Source organism: Pongo abelii, chromosome X, assembly GCF_028885655.2.
Source record: "Pongo abelii isolate AG06213 chromosome X, NHGRI_mPonAbe1-v2.0_pri, whole genome shotgun sequence".
NCBI classification, from domain to species: domain Eukaryota; kingdom Metazoa; phylum Chordata; class Mammalia; order Primates; family Hominidae; genus Pongo; species Pongo abelii.
Window position 1 is genome coordinate 78,046,366 of NC_072008.2, and position 18,160 is coordinate 78,064,525.

The following is an 18,160-nucleotide window of genomic DNA, read 5'->3' on the forward strand; positions in this document are numbered from 1 at the left end:
TGTGAAATACCAGGAGTGATACACCCATGTCCCTGACTTTTTAATGCACAACAACAGTAGACACAATTAAAAGGGGCCCAATCTCTGTGTGTGACAGGGGACTGGGGAGAGTCAATAATTTCACAGAGGTCAAGATTAATGGTGTTGAAAAGTGTTAAAATAAGTCTATACTTATCAGGCATACATCGAAAGTATCTCCTGATTTAGATTTCCTTATAATAGTAAGTTGTCTGTTTCCTTATATCCTGTCAACTATTGCAACCACAGGGAAAAGCAGGGAACATCTACCCCATCTTTGGGAGAAAGATTTAACATTAGAGGAGAGTCCTGTCCAGACAGGAAAAGGAAAGAAAAAGCTCATAATTTCCTCCTCAGTTGATTGTAGAGAGGTATGAAACAGAAATATGTAAAGTTGGCACTGCTATAAACTTACCTGTCTGGGTCAAGATCTGAAGAAGGAGGCATGTTTAATAGTGGAAGAATAAGTCACAGACAGAACTTCTGCTCCACTTTTGGTTTATACTTGTGCAAGATCACATCCATCCAACCACCTGGGATGGAAGAGTGGATAGGCAGCAGTAATGAGACAGAGTTAGCATTTCCTAATCACTCTCAGTTCCCACGTGGCATGGAGGGGACCAAGAAGTTCTCTCTTGTACTAGAGGTATGAATGTGACCTTTTCAGAGTCTGCCAAAGGGAGAAGCACAGCCTCTGTTTCCACATGCAAGAAAGGCAAAGTCAGCTCTGGGACAAGGGTCTGATCGACCACATCTCATTTTCCTGAATCAGGGCACTGCACTCCCACCCCAGCCACAATTAGTAATGTAATCCCATATATATCCAGATGACATTGTGGAAGGGTAGGTAAGAAATATGAAATACAAACTAACACACAGGAACCTGTTATTTCTAAAGGGTGCTTAAATTATTAAATAGCACTGAGATTACTGGATTGATTAGAATTGAGAATTTTGTTTCCCTGCAACCTGTGTAGTGAAGGTAGACTCGAGATTATGAACAGATCAATTATAAACACTAAGAAAGATATACTTTCTTTGCACATTTTAGTATAGTCTTAGTAAATCTGCATGCGTGTATAAACATATACAAATATAATTGTAGAAAATAAATCAAAACATTAACAGTGCTTATTTTGGGGTAGGTGGGTGGTATATGGATTTTGTGTTTAATTAATGAATTTTTTCAGTATTGCCCAAATGTCCCCCAATGAACATATTACTTTTATAACAAGAAATACATCAATTTTTAAACATGAGACACTCTGAAATTTTTATTCATTTTATTTTGCAGTGAAAGAGCATGAAATATCTTTTCAAAATGGTAAAGTGATCACTTTCAATGAATGATTTAATAGGAAAAGAGAATTAAACACTGTAATTATGGCTTACACAATTACACAGAACAATATGTGCAAACTTTTGAAAATACTGTGACTAACACTTCACTGATAAACAATAACCTCAATATAACTGTTTCATTATTTATCACAGTTACATAAAATACGAGAGCCTATGAACAAGCTGTTATTAACAATAAATGTAGTTTTGCCTGAAATTCTTATCTATATGCAGGCCTGTTAAGCATCCAAGTTTTAAATTCTACTGCATTGTTATTGCAAAATGAAGCAGGCACAACAAAATTAAATCCACTAGCTAAAGGACTAAGTAAACAAAAATAGAAAAAGAAAAACAACAACAGCAAAAACCCTTGGGTTGCTTCCCAAGATTATTTTTTCCAAACAAATATTGATCTCACTTAGCATTTCTGATCATTTCATAGCCACAGATTAATAGCTACATGACAAAAAGACTTCAGAAGGATTAAGCTACACAACACTATACTAGTGTTTTAAATCATTTACCACAGTGTACATTTCTTGAAAACATTCTACTACTAAAACGCAAGGTCAAATTAATTAGTTTTTGAACTTTTCTTATATTTTTGAAACATATGTTTTAACTGACACTACAAGAAAAATACAGAACACAAGACTTCTTATACCTTGAGTAACTATATCTAGGGCAGTTAATTTCAGGGCCATGTATACTCTGCTCTAACGATCAATGTCTTCTACTAATGCCTCAAGATTTTTGCAACAAGCTTTAACTTCCTCAATTGCAGCCATCCAATTATCATAAATAATTTTGTCATAAATTGCATCATTAACTTCTCTAACTACCCCCTCCTGCTGAGATTCAAGTGCATCACCTGAGAAAAATAATACTGATCTTGGAATTATGTAAGTACGTAAATTGTGACCAAGTAAAAAATCATCATTTCCATCCCTTCCATTTGAGGTGATTCCATGAGGAGAGAAAAAATTGAAAAATGAATCCTTGGGAAAATCTTCAGTTACAGTTCGGATTGTTCCCCAGATCCGATGTTTCTGTTTCTTCTTGATGGTTTTCAAAGTGACATTCTTTCCTTCATTCCAATCTATCTCACAGCCTGTGGAATACTCAATCGCAGTTCCCCTATAGGGATGGGGATCATAATATGCTAGCTTTGACTTCAGCACATAGGTCTTTGTCAACAACTCATTTTTGAAATATTCATTGGGTTTGAAGTGAAATTCTAGTGTGAAACTGAGGGGCTCGCCAGGATCTGAAAGCTTAACTTTAATATCTGTCAGGAGCTTCAGAATAGGCTCATCATATTTCTTAATCAAAGGAGTGAGTGTATCAACGTTTTTTAAAACAGTCAGCCAAAAATCAGGAATTCCCTTAGGATCCTCCTCTTCTTTATTCTCTTCTCCAGTAGCCTCAATGTCCTCCTCCTCCTCCTCTTCCTCCTCCTCCTCAACAGCATAATCATAATAATAGTCCTCATAACCATCGTCCTCATCCACATACTCATGTACCATACCCTCCTCATTACCATACATCTCTTCATCACACATTTCCTCATCATCATAGTCCTCAGAGTCTGATTTATATTCACATTCCTCTTCTGTAGGTTCATAGATTGCATTGATGATCTGACGTCTTTTTTCCAGTAAGGGTTGGTACATTTCAGCAAACTTTCTTTCAATGTCATGAAATTCCCTCAGGAATTTGGATTCTAAATTGGCCGCTCTAGTTTGAAGCTTTTTAAGGGCTAACACACGGTACTTAACTTTCACAGGTAGACTTTCAACAAAGTCTGTATCTAAAACATAACCGATAAGTCCTTTTGGACGGTCTGCGTCTGAGTCCTCATCAGTATCTCCACCTTTTTTCCCATCTTCCCCGGACCCAGCAGCAGTTTCTTCACCTTTTTCCCCTTCTTCCCCGAGCCCAGCGGCGGCTTCTTCACCGCACTTCCCATCGTCTCCAAGCCCAGCAGCGGCATCTTCACCGCGCTCCAGATGTTCCCCGGGCCCTTCCACCATTATCTGATTACCAGCCTCTTCTTGACTGGATTCTGACAGCTCCTTGTGGTTCTCTGACTCGGCCATTTTTCAAAGGACCGTACACGCCTAAGGTGGCTACCACAGAGATCGGGAGACCAAACCTCCGCAGGAAAAGACTCACCGAAATATCAGAAGCGGCGGTGGTCGGATCTAGCAGTGGCGTCCGGACTGAGGGAATGACGATCCAGGCTGCTCGGGGATAAAAGATGGTGCTGAGGCTTTGAGAACCGGACTGAAGCAGTGGCGGCCTGGGCTGGGTGCAGAGGGCGGCGACGGCTGCGTTGACCGATCCTGCAGGAGAGAGCCGGAGACTGCAGAGAACTGCAGTGGACAGACCTCCTCCGCAAGCAGCTACTGCTGCAACAAAAAAACGGTGCCGCAGTATGATTACGCAGCTGTCACTTGCCTAAAATTTCTAGGTGCAAATAGATTGCTGCGTCACCTCCTTCCCTCCCACAACTATGCTCTAATCTCATTTGCTGCAATGCAGTGACTGACAAACCCAGAGCCAGTAAATTATTAGATCTATCAAGTTTTCAACTCTGCTCACCTTCCCAGGCTCTCTAATATGGCTGATTCATCCACCTCCTCCTCGTCCTCTAGCCCATCTCCCGCAGAGTTTTCTGGAATCCCATTGCGTTCATTAGTTCATTCATCCAACTTTTAACCGATATTATACTTTTATGCTTTCCAGAGAGCTCAGAGAAAACGTAACTAAAATGTCGAACAATGAGAGAGGACAAGGCACACACCCATCCTAAATCAATCTCTTTGATTTTAGATCGGGGACCTGGGGAGGGGAGAGGTGGATGGTGGGAGGGGAGAGGTGGATGGTGGGAGGGGAGAGGTGGATGGTGGAGGAGATGATAAACAAACCCTTCAAAGATTAAAAACACCAGGAATTAGCACTGATGGTCTTTAGGTGGTGTGTCAGTTATTTAAATATTCTATATTATGTTTGTCGGTATTTTTCACAAGCTATATGATTTTAGGTTGAAAAATTCTCGAAACATTTCCTGTGAAGGGAGGAGGAGGAAGTCCGATGGCAGTAGGGGCGAATGAGGGCCTGTGATGAAAAACCCGTATGGTGTATACAACTACGTGACAAGTAAACATACCAGACAATTAACCACAATTAACCAGTTGCCTGGCTTATAAATAACCCCAGTCCCAATACTGACTTTCTGCTTCTCCTTCTTAATGCTGGCTTTAACAGCCGTTAGAAATATACATATATACAAAAGCCAAAATGGAAAGTTATATTCATTCTTAGAAATCATAACATTTGCTTGATGCTTTTGAGTTAATTGGAAATAATCTAAATCTCAGCATTAAAGAAATGGTTAAACTATTTGATAAGGTATTTATAGGATGGAAAGTTTTGCAGTAATTAAAATTTCCTCTCTATAGTAATCATTGGTGAGGTTTATTTTGTTCATGTTTCTAACTTGGATCATTTATTAATTGAACAATTTTTTAAAATTTTAAGTGATTATTATTTTCCAGATTTAAAGAATAATTTGTTACTATCACAGATATTAAAACTGTTTACATATTGTTGTATTTATTTCTAAATTCTGTCAGTTTATAGATAAATTTTTCCTTTTACTTATTTTATTCCAGTGTACTACAAATCATTACAGTATTTACAAAATTAAATTTTGAGACCCATATCTCAGTCTGGTGATTCCATAGTTATGAGTTCCATCCATTCTAAGCTTCCCTTTTCTATTTCTGTAGTTGCAATATTCCTTGTAGTTTTCTGATAATAAATACTATTTATGCTCTTTTTAGAAAATTTGGAAAATGAGATAATTTTTAGAGTACCACAGAAATCACTAGAAGCCTCACAACCCATAGAGCACCAATGTGGACATTTTGGTCCTTTTCTTTCTAATTTGCTTATATATATGTTTGTGTTTACGCTGGAGGTTTTGAAAAATAAAACTGGAATAAACTTTTTTATGAACTTTTTCCTATTAGTATATTCCAATATTTTTAAGCACTCTCCGAAATGCGATACATTGTTTAAAATAAAATGTATTGTTATTTAAATATATTACGCAGTTAAACTATTAGAAAGGACAAAGAGAAAGTATTTTCATCTACTTTTAAGAATGAAGAGTCCTCAGAGTCATACAGGCATTCACAGAAACCACAAGGGAAATGCTCTGTTTTGTTACATAAAACAAAAAGATATGACTGCAAAGGCATAGACAACAAAAGAAAATATAGATAAATTGGACTTTTTCAAAATTAGAATATTTTGTGCATCAAAAAATACTATCAACAGCTTTAAGAGGCAATTTTTTGGAGAAAATATTTGCAAATCATATATATGATAATAAGAGATTAATATCTAAAATAGATAAAGGACTTCTACAAATCAATAACCAAGAAAAGGCAAACACACCAATTCAAAAATGGGCAAAGGACTTGAATAAAGATTTCTACAAAGAAGAGAAACAAGTGGCCAGTAATGACATCAAAAGATGCTCAACATCACTAATTAGGGAAATGCAACTCAAAACCAGTTACATACTACATTCATTAGGGTAGCTATCCTTAGAAAACACACACACACACACACACACACACACAGAGAGAAAATAAGTGTTGATGAAGACATGGAAAATTGAAAACTTTGTGCATTGCTGAGAATTGTAAAATGGTACAGCCATAATAGGAAACAGTATGGCAGTTCCTCAAAACATTAAACATAGAATTACCATATAATTCAGCAATTCCACTTCTGGGTATATACCCAAAAAGTTGAAAGCAGGGTCTCAAACAAGTACTTGTATATCCCTGTTCATAGCAGCATTATTCACAATAAGCAAAAGTTAGAAACAGCCCAAATGCCCATTGTTGGATGAATGGATAAATAAAATGTAATATATATGTATATATATCACATTTTTCATTACGTATAATACGTATAACATATATGTATAATATATTAAATATATTATATATATAATGAAGTGCTTTTTAACCTTTAAAAGGAATGCAATTTTGACACATACAACAAGGTCGAACCTTGAAAACATTAAGTGAAAATGCCAGATACAAAAGAACAAATATTGTATGATTCTACTTAAATTAGGTATCTAAAGCAGTCAAATTCACAGAGACAGAAAGTAGAAACATGGTTTTCAGAGGCTTGGGGTAGGGAGCAAAGGAAGTTATTGTTCAATGTGTATGGAGTTTCAGTTCAACAAAAAGAAAATATTCTGGAGATATACGGTGATGATGGTTCACAGCAGTGTAATTGTACTTAATGCTCCTGAAATGTAGATTTAAAAATAGGTAAAATGGTAAATATTATGTTATGTATATTTTATCATAATATAAAGTGTAGAGAAAAATATTTTTAAAAACCATATTCAATATAGTACTGGAAGTCCTACCCAGAGCAATTTTGCAAGAGAAAAAAATAAAGGACATACATATTGGAAAGGAAGTTGCTAATTTATATCCTTGTTCAAAGAAGACATGATCTTATATTTAGAAAAACCTAAAGACTCCACAAAAAAACTGTTAGAACTAACAAACAAATTAAGTTTGCATGAAGCAAAATCAGCATTCATAAATTAGTAGCATTTCTGTACACCAGCAGCAGACAATTTGAAAAAATCAAGAAAACAATCCCATTTACAATAGCTACAAGAAAATAATACATTTAGGAATAAATTTAACCAAAGAAGTGAAAGATCTATGCAATAAAAACTATATAAACACTAATGAAAGAGATGAAGAGAACCCCAAAATGGAAAGATATCCTATGCTTATGGATTAGAAGAATCAATATTGTTAAAATGTTTATACTACCCAAAGAAATCTACATATTCAATGCAATCTCTATCAAAATACCAATGACATTCTTCACAGAAACAGAAAACAATATCCTAAAACTTTTATGAAACTACAAAAGATCCCAAATAGCCAAAATAATCCTGAGCAAAAAGGACAAAGCTGGAGGCATCACACTACCTGATGACAAAATGTACTACAAAGCTGCATGGTACTGTCATAAATACAGACGCAACAAACCAATGGAACAGAATAGAGAACCCAGAAATAAACCGACACATTTACAGCCAACTCATTTGCAACAAAGGCACCAAAAACATACATTAGTGAAATGACAGACTGTTCAGTAAATGATGCTGGGAAAGCTGGATATTTGTATGAGAAAGAATAAAACTGGACCCCTATGTTTCACCATATACAGAAATCAAATAAAAATGAACTAAAGACTTAAATGTAAGACCTGAAACTATGAAACTACTACACAAAACTGGGAAGATGCTTTAGAACATTGGTCTGAGCAAATATTTTCTTTTTAAGCCCTCAAAAGCACAGGCAACAAAAGCAAAAGTAGACAAATGGGAACACATTAAGCTAAAAAGCTTCTGCACAGCAAAGAAAACAAACAATAGGGTAAAGAGACAACTTACAGAATTGTAAAAATATTTTCAAAATATCCATCTGACAAGGGATTAATAACCAGAATATATAAGAAACTCAAACAACTCAATAGAAAAAAAACTCAAATAATTTGATTAAAAAATAGTAAAAAATGTGAATACACATTTCTCAAAAGAAGATACATGAATGAATGGCCAGGGTATATGAAAAAAATGCTCAATATTTCAGTCATCAGGGAAATGCAAATCAAAACCACAATGAGATATAATCTCATCCCAGTTAAAATAACTATTATCAAAAAATAAATAACAAATGCTGGCAAGGATGCGAAGAAAAGGAAACTCATATACACTGTTGAAGGGAATGTAAATTAGTACAGCCACTATGGAAAACAGTATGAACATTTCTCAAAAAGCTTAAAATAGAACTACCATATGGTCCAGCAATCCTGCTGCTGGTTACATGTCCAAAAGAAAGAAAATCTGCATATTGAAAAGATCTCTGCATTCTCATGTGTATTGAAGCACTATTAACAAGACCCAAGATATGGAATCAACCCATGTCCATCAATAAAAGAAAAGATAAAGAAAATATGACATATACGCACAAAGGAATATTAGTCAGCTATAAAAGGAATTAAATTCTGTCATTTGCAGCAACATGAATGGAACTGCAGAACATTATGTTGAGTGAAATAAGCCAGTCACAGTAAGATGAATATTACATGTTCTCACTAATATGTGGGAACTAAAAAACTCATCTCATGCATGTAGTGAGTAGAATAGTGATCATCAGTCTGGGAAGGGTAGGGTGGAGGGAAATGTTAGTTAATGGGTACCAAAATACAGTTAGATAGAAGGAATTAGTTCTAGTGTTCAACAGCACAGTAGGGTGACTATAGTTCATAATAATTTATTGTATATTTCAATATTGCTATAAAAGAAGATTTTGAATGCTCCCAACACAAAGAAATGATAAATACTTATTATTTATCAGGTGATGGATGTCCTAATTACCCTGATTTGACCAATACACATTTTGTGAATGTATCAAAATATTACATGTATCCCATAGATATTTACAATTATTATGAATCAACAAAATTTTTTAAAAAAAGAAACACGGGCCAGATGCAGTGGCTCACACCCATGATTCCAGCACTGTGGGGGCTAATGTGAGAGGGTCACTTGAGCCCAGGAGTTTGAAGTCAGCCTGGGAAACATAGTGAGACCCCCATCTATACAAAAAAATAAAAAATAAAAAATAGCCAGGCATGTTGGTACACACCTGTGGTCCCAGCTACTGGGGAGACTTAGGTAGGAAGATTGTCTGAGCCCAGGATGCCAAGACTGCAGTGAGCCATGATTGTGCCACTGCACTCCAGCCTGAATGACAGTGAGACCTGTCTCAAAAAGATAAAAAGGTCCTATCAGTATATGCTTGGTAAAAAATAGATGTTCAATACAGTTTTAGCAAATGAGTAAATAAATTTAAAAGATCCAAAACCAACAAGCGAAAATGTAAATAATATCTTAAGTAAAATGAGACCTAAGAAAAATGGGTAAAATATATATAGGCAAAATGCATATATAGATGCAAAACAAATAAATGATTAACATACAAAGAAAATTATCAATGGCTAAAATTAAAATGTCTAACAATTCCAAATTTTGGCAAAGATGTAGAGCAATTTGGACTCTTAGATATTACTAATGGGAGTGTAAACTGGTATAAAAACTTTAAAAATTGTTTGGCATTATCTACTAAATCTAAACACATGCCTCCCCTAGGATTCAGCAATGACCTACTTATGTAAATACACAAAAAGGCTTGTACAATAAAGTTCATGTCAGTTTTATTTATTTTTAAAATAATTCTACTTGGGCTTATTTTGTGTTTCATGTAATGCACCCTTTTCAAGTGCGTGAATGAATGATTTTTAAAATTACATTTACCAATTGGAGGCAGAGCAAGATGGCTAAATAGAACTCTCCAGCAATCATTCCCCCCATGGGAACATTAAACTGAACAACTTTCCATGCATAAAATACCTTCATAAGAAGTAAAAAATCAAATGAGATATCAGAGTTTCTGGTTTTAGCATAATAAAAAGAAAAGATGCATTGAAGAGGGAAAGAAGAACAGTCTTGTGTTGCTTACACCCCCATCCCAATCCCAGGAAGTGCAGCCCAGAGAGAGAATCTGTACACTCTAGGGAGGGAGAGCAAAGTGAGTGTGGGACTTTGCACTGGAACTCAGTGCTGCCCTATCTCATAGTGCCATGGTGGAACACAGCATCAGACAAATTTCCACAGGTTCTCCTGGAGAGAGCGTTTAGACCAGTCCTGGGCCAGAGATGAATCTACTGCCCTAGTGGGAGGAATTAAAGTCCTGGCCCACTTTATGACTGGCTAACTACAGTGGCCTTGGGCCTCAAATAAATTTCAGTGGCAAACAGGTAACTAGTGACTGAGATCCTTGGGCAAGCCTAAGTGTGGTTCTGCAACTGGTCTTAGAGGCTGTAGACTTGGGATGTGACCCAGTGTGACACAAGCTGTGGCAACCAAGGGAGTGCCTGCATCACCTCTCTCCCAACTTCAGACAAGTAATGACAATAGTAAGTCTTTACTTATCAATAATAACATTAAACATTGAAATTTAAAATTTTTCAAATAAAAAACATAGTTTCTGAATGGATAACAATCCAGACTCAACTGTATGCTACCTACAAGAAACTCATTTTACTTAATCTATAAAGACAAACATAGACTTAAAATGAAGGGATAGATAAAGATATTGTATGCAAATATAAACCATAAAAGAGCAAGAATAGCTATATTTATATCAGATAAAACAGATTTTAAGTCAAAAACTGTAAAAAGAGAAAAAAGTTCATTATATTATATAATGATAAAGAGGTCAATTCAACAAGAGGATATAACAATTGTAAACATATATGTGACAAATGTTGTAGCACCCAAACATATAAGCAAATGTTAATATATCTAAAGGGAGAGATATATTGCAATATGATAATAGCAGGACACTTTAACACCTCAGATTCAATAATGGACCTATCACCCAGACAGATAATCAACAAACATTGGACTTAATCTGCACTACAGACCAAATTAATGTAATAGATATTTACAGAATGTTACATCCAATAGCTGCAGAATTCACATTCTTTTTAACCGCACATGAAAGAACATCCAGGATGTACCATATGTTAGGCCACAAAACCAGTCCCATCAAATTTTTCAAAAGTCCAAATCATATCAAGCATATTTTTCTGATCACAAGGAAATAAAACTAGAAATCAATAACAAGTGGAGCTTTGGAAACTATACAAATACATGGAAATTAAACAACATGCTCCTGAATGACCAACAGGTCAATAAAGAAATTAAGAAGAAAATTTTAAAATTTCTTGATACAAATGACAATGGAAATTCAACACATAAAAACCTATGGAATACAATAAAAGCAATAGTAGGAGATAGCCTAATAATGCATCTTAAAGAACTAGAAAAGCAAGAACAAACCAAACTCAAAATTTGTAGGAAAATATAATAAAGATGAGAGCAGAAATGAATAAAACTGAGACTAAATTAAATTTACCAAGTTGTACAATGAAAACCATGAATCAGTTTTAGAACACTTTCATCATCTCGATATTATCTTTCATGAATAATTACTGTTACACTTCTTACATATGCTATAGGTACCACTAATTCACTTTTTGTCTTATAGTTTTGCCTTTGTAGGTATTTCTTATAAATAAAAATATACAACATGTTATCTTTTTTTTTTTCACTGACTAATCTGGGGCTCTTTTTCATCTTTATTTTATTTTAAATTATTCCTTAAGTTCTTTTTTTAAAAAATTTTATTATTATTATACTTTAAGTTTTAGGGTACATATGGACAATGTGCAGGTTTTTTACATATGTATACATGTGCCATGCTGGTATGCTGCACACATTAACTCATCATTTAGCATTAGGTATATCTCCTAATGCTATCCCTCCCCTCTCCCCCCACCCCACAACCGTCCCCAGTGTGTGATGTTCCCCTTCCTGTGTCCATGTGTTCTCATTGTTCAATTCCCACCTATGAGTGAGAATATGTGGTGTTTGGTTTTTTGTCCTTGTGATAGTTTAGTGAGAATGATGATTTCCAATTTCATCCATGTCCCTACAAAGGACATGAACTCATCCTTTTTTATGGCTGCATAGTATTCCATGGTGTATATGTGCCACATTTTCTTAATCCAGTCTCTCATTGTTGGACATTTGGGTTGGTTCCAAGTCTTTGCTATTGTGAATAATGCCGCAATAAACATACGTGTGCATGTGTCTTTATAGCAGCATGATTTACAGTCCTTTGGGTATATACCCAGTAATGGGATGGCTGGGTCAAATGGGATTTCTAGTTCTAGATCCCTGAGGAATCACCACACTGACTTCCACAACGGTTGAACTAGTTTGCAGTCCCACCAACAGTGTAAAAGTGTTCCTATTTCTGCACATCCTCTCCAGCACCTGTTGTTTCCTGACTTTTTAATGATCGCCATTCTAACTGGTGTGAGATGGTATCTCATCATGGTTTTGATTTGCATTTCTCTGATGGCCAGTGATGATGAGCATTTTTTCTTTTTTTTTTCTTTCTTTATTTATTTTTATTTTTATTTATTTATTTATTTATTTTTATTTTTTTTTAATTATTATTATTATTATACTTTAGGTTTTATGGTACATGTGCGCAATGTGCAGGTAAGTTACATATGTATACATGTGCCATGCTGGTGTGCTGCACCCACCAACTCGTCATCTAGCATTAGGTATATCTCCCAATGCTATCCCTCCCCCTTCCCCCCACCCCACAACAGTCCCCGAAGTGTGATGTTCCCCTTCCTGTGTCCATGTGTTCTCATTATACAATTCCCACCTATGAGTGAGAATATGCGGTGTTTGGTTTTTTGTTCTTGTGACAGTTTACTGAGAATGATGATTTCCAATTTCATCCATGCCCCTACAAAGGACATGAACTCATCATTTTTTATGGCTGCATAGTATTCCATGGTGTATATGTGCCACATTTTCTTAATCCAGTCTATCATTGTTGGACATTTGGGTTGGTTCCAAGTCTTTGCTATTGTGAATAATGCTGCAATAAACATAAGTGTGCATGTGTCTTTATAGCAGCATGATTTATAGTCCTTTGGGTATATACCCAGTAATGGGATGGCTGGGTCAAATGGAATTTCTAGTTCTAGATCCCTGAGGAATCGCCACACTGACTTCCACAAGGGTTGAACTAGTTTACAGTCCCACCAACAGTGTAAAAGTGTTCCTATTTCTCCACATCCTCTCCAGCACCTGTTGTTTCCTGACTTTTTAATGATCGCCATTCTAACTGGTGTGAGATGGTATCTCATTGTGGTTTTGATTTGCATTTCTCTGATGGCCAGTGATGGTGAGCATTTTTTCATGTGTTTTTTGGGTGCATAAATGTCTTCTTTTGAGAAGTGTCTGTTCATATCCTTCGCCCACTTTTTGATGGGGTTTTTTGTCTTTTTCTTGTAAATTTGTTTGAGTTCAGTGTAGATTCTGGATATTAGCCTTTTGTCAGTTGAGTAGGTTGCAAAAATTTTCTCCCATTTTGTAGGTTGCCTGTTCACTCTGATGGTAGTTTCTTTTGCTGTGCAGAAGCTCTTGAGTTTAATTAGATCCCATGTGTCAATTTTGGCTTTTGTTGCCATTGCTTTTGGTGTTTTAGACATGAAGTCCTTGCCCATGCCAATGTCCTGAATGGTATTGCCTAGGTTTTCTTCTAGGGTTTTTATGGTTTTAGGTCTAACATTTAAGTCTTTAATCCATCTTGAATTAATTTTTGTATAAGGTGTAAGGAAGGGATCCAGTTTCAGTTTTCTACATATGGCTAGCCAGGATTCCCAGCGCCATTTATTAAATAGGGAATCCTTTCCCCATTTCTTTTTTTTGCCAGGTTTGTCAAAGATCAGATAGTTGTAGATATGTGGCATTCTTTCCGAGGGCTCTGTTGTGTTCCATTGGTCTATATCTCTGTTTTGCTACCAGTACCATGCTGTTTTGGTTACTGTAGCCTTGTAGTATAGTTTGAAGTCAGGTAGTGTGATGCCTCCAGCTTTGTTCTTTTGGCTTAGAACTGACTTGGTGATGTGGGCTCTTTTTTGGTTCCATATGAACTTTAAAGTAGTTTTTTCCAATTCTGTGAAGAAAATCATTGGTAGCTTGATGGGGATGGCATTGAATCTTTAAATTACCTTGGGCAGTATGGTCATTTTCATGATATTGATTCTTCCTACCCATGAGCATGGAAAGTTCTTCCATTTGTTTGTATCCTCTTTTATTTCATTGAGCAGTGGTTTGTAGTTCTCCTTGAAGAGGTCCTTCACATCCCTTGTAAGTTGGATTCCTAGGTATTTTATTCTCTTTGAAGCAATTGTGAATGGGAATTCACTCATGATTTGCCTCTCTGTTTGTCTGTTATTGGTGTATAAGAATGCTTGTGATTTTTGCACATTGATTTTGTATCCTGAGACTTTGCTGAAGTTGCTTATCAGCTTGAGGAGATTTTGGGCTGAGACAATGGGGTTTTCTAGATATACAATCATGTCATCTGCAAACAGGGGCAATTTAACGTCCTCTTTTCCTAATTGAATACCCATTGTTTCCTTCTCCTGCCTAACTGCCCTGGCCCGAACTTCCAACACTATTTAATAGGAGTGGTGAGAGAGGGCATCCCTGTCTTGTGCCAGTTTTCAAAGGGAATGCTTCCAGTTTTTGCCCATTCAGTATGATATTGGCTGTGGGTTTGTCATAGATAGCTCTTATTATTTTGAGATAGGTCCCATCAGTACCTAATTTGTTGAGAGTTTTTAGCATGAAGCGTTGTTGAATTTTGTCAAAGGCCTTTTCTGCATCTATTGACATAATCATGTGGTTTCTATCACTGGTTACCTTTATATGCTGGATTATATTTATTGATTTGTGTATGTTGAACTAGCCTTGCATCCCAGGGATGAAGCCCACTTGATCATGGTGGATAAGCTTTTTGATGTGCTGCTGGATTCGGTTTGCCAGTATTTTATTGAGGATTTTTGCATCAATGTTCATCAGGAATATTGGTCTAAAATTCTCTTTTTTGTTGTGTCTCTGCCAGGCTTTGGCATCAGGATGATGCTGGCCTCATAAAATGTGTTACGGAGGATTCCCTCTTTATTGACTGGAATAGTTTCAGAAGGAATGGTACCAGCTCCTCCTTGTACCTCTGGTTTAGTCTTGGGAGGATGTATGTGTCAAGGAATTTATCCATTTCTTCTAGATTTTCTAGTTTATTTGCTTAGAGGTGTTTATAGTATTCTCTGATGGTAGTTTGTATTTCTGTGGGATCGGTGGTAATATCCCCTTTATCATTTTTTATTGCGTCTATTTGATTCTTCTCTCTTTTCTTCTTTATTAGTCTTGCTAGCAGGCTATCAATTTTGTTAATCTTTTCAAAAAAACCAGGTCCTGGATTCATTAATCTTTTGAAGGGTTTTTTGTGTCTCTATTTAAGTTCTATGGTACATGTGCAGAACGTGCAGGATTTTTACATAGGTATACATGTGCCATGTTGGTTTACTGGACCCATCAACTTGCCATTTACATTAGGTATTTCTCCTAAAGCTATGCCTCCCCCAGTCCCCCACCCCCTGACAGGCCCCAAGGTGTGATGTTCCCTGCCCTGTGTCCATGTGTTCTCATTGTTCAACCCCCACCTATAAGTGAGAACATGTGGTGTTTGGTTTTCTGTCCTTGTGATAGTTTGCTGAGAATGATGATTTCCACCTTCATCCATGTCCCTGCAAAAGACACGAACTCGTCCTTTTTTATGGCTGCATAGTATTCCATGGTGTATATGTGCCACAATTTCTTAATCCAGTCTGTCACTGATGGATATTTGTGTTGGTTCCAAGACCTTGCTATTGGGAATAGTGCCACAATAAACATATGTGTGCATGTTTCTCTATAGTAGCATCATTTATAAATCTTTGGGTATATACCCAGTAATGGGATCACTGGGTCAAATGGTATTTCTAGTTACAGATCCTTGAGGAATTGTCACATTGTCTTCTAGTTTACACTCCCACCAACAGTGTAAAAGCATTCCTATTTCTCCGCATCCTCTCCAGCATCTATTGTTTCCTGACTTTTTAATGTTCACTATTCTAACTGGTGTGAGATGGTATCTCACTGTGGTTTTGATTTGCATTTCTCTGATGGCCAGTGATGATGAGCATTTTTTCATATGTCTGTCATCTGCATAAATGTCTACTTTTGAGAAGTGTCTGTTAATATCCTTTGCCCACTTTTTGATAGGGTTTTTTGTTTTTTCTTGTAAATTTGTTTGAGTTCTTTGTAGACTCTGGATATTAGCCCTTTGTCAGATGGGTAGACTGTAAAAATTTTCTCCCATTCTGTATGTTGCCTGTTCACTCTGATGGTTGTTTCTTTTGCTCTGCAGAAGCTTTTTAGTTTAATTAGATCCCATTTGTCAATTTTGGCTTTTTTTTGCCATTGCTTTTGGTATTTTAGTCATGAAGTCCTTGCCTATGCCTATGTCCTGAATGGTATTTCCTGGGTTTTCTTCTAGGGTTTCTTTGGTTTTAGGTCTTAACATTTAAATGTTTAATCCATCTTGAGTTAATTTTTGTATAAGGAGTAAGGAAGGGATCCAGTTTCAGCTTTCTACATATGGCTAGCTGGTTTTCCCAGCACCATTTATTAAATAGGGAATTTTTTCCCCATTGCTTGTTTTTGTCATGTTTGTCAAAGATCAGATGGTTGTAGATGTGTGATGTTATTTTGAGGCTTCTGTTTTGTTTGATTGGTCTATATATCTGTTTTGGTACCAGTACCATGCAGTTTTGGTTACTGTAGGCTTGTAGTGTATTTTGAAGTCAGGTAGCACGATGCCTCCATCTTTGTTCTTTTTGCTTAGGATTGTCTTGTCTATGCAGGCTCTTTGTTTTGGTTCCATATGAACTTTAAATGGGCTATACGCTCCAATTAAAAGACACAGACTGGCAAATTGGATAGAGAGTCAGGATGCATTGGTGTGCTGTATTCAGGAGACCCATCTCACGTGCAGAGACACACATAGGCTCAAAATAAAGGGATGGAGGAAGATCTACCAAGCAAATGGAAAGCAAAAAAAAAGCAGGGGTGGCAATCCTAGTCTCTGATAAAACAGACTTTAAACCAACAAAGATCAAAAGAGACAAAGAAGGCCATTACACAATGGTAAAGGGATCAATTCAACAAGAACTAACTAGGTTCGTGGCCCATGGCCATCAGGTGTGAGCTGCACTGACTGCTCTGAGGATTTGTGGCCCACCCTTCCTTCGTGGTCCCTGCCACCACCGTCCACACCCAGCGCTGTAGAGAAGATGGTGGGTCGGAACAGTGCCATCACTGCCGGTGCATGCGGGGCCCTTTTTATTGCATACTGCATCTACTTCAACTGCAAAAGATGAAGTGACCCCAACTTCAAGAACAGGCTTCGAGAATGAAGAAAGAAACAGAAGCTTGCCAAGGAGAGAGCTGAGCTTTCCAAGTTACCTGACCTTAATGATGCTGAAGCTTTTCAGAAATTCTTCTTTGAAGAAATACAGCTTGGTGAACAGTTACTAGCTCAAGGTGAATATGAGAAGGATGTAGACCATCTGACAAATGCAATTGCTGTGTGTGGACAGCCACAGCAGTTACTGCAGGTCTTACAGCAAACTCTTCCACCACCAGTGTTCCAGATGTTTCTGACTAAGCTCCCAACAATTAGTCAGAGAATTGTAAGTACTCACAGCTTGGCTGAAGATGATGTGGAATGAGAAACAAATGTCAACATAATAAAATCTCTGTTAAAAATATTTTAAAAATTCTTGGTAGTTGAGCAGCTCTGGGGGAATAAGGGCAAATATGCTTGTTATGAACTACACTGAAATCTACCAAAGTTAACGTTTACTTTGTGTAGATCCATTTGTCTATTTTATTTATTTTTCCCAGTGAAAAGTGTATTTTGATAGAGAACTTTTCATTCTATAAATACACTATGAGTTACTAAAAAATCATGGATTTTGTTTATTCCACAAACAGTTAAATGTACATATGACATGGCTTATGTTAAAAATACCCAGTGCTCAGTTTTGAAAGATAGGCAAAAATAAAAAAAAGCATAGGAGAAACTGAAGAATGTCCTTTGTAGGGACATGGATGAAACTGGAAATCATCATT

General features: G+C 36.5%; 1 protein-coding gene and 1 pseudogene across 1 annotated transcript; one reads left to right on the plus strand and one right to left on the minus strand.

Annotated features, from left to right (window-relative positions):
- Positions 1 to 1,133: 1,133 nt before the first annotated feature.
- On the minus strand, positions 1,134 to 4,192 carry NAP1L2 (nucleosome assembly protein 1 like 2). The gene is made up of 2 exons (XM_009234992.4): positions 3,964 to 4,192; positions 1,134 to 3,770 (listed from the first exon to the last, which is right to left on the minus strand). Exon 2 carries the CDS (start codon positions 3,456 to 3,458, stop codon positions 2,076 to 2,078), a length of 1,383 nt encoding a protein of 460 aa, XP_009233267.1. The 5' UTR covers positions 3,459 to 3,770; positions 3,964 to 4,192; the 3' UTR covers positions 1,134 to 2,075.
- Positions 4,193 to 17,319: 13,127 nt separating this feature from the next.
- LOC100438252 (mitochondrial import receptor subunit TOM20 homolog) lies at positions 17,320 to 17,937 on the plus strand (annotated as a pseudogene).
- Positions 17,938 to 18,160: the final 223 nt, after the last annotated feature.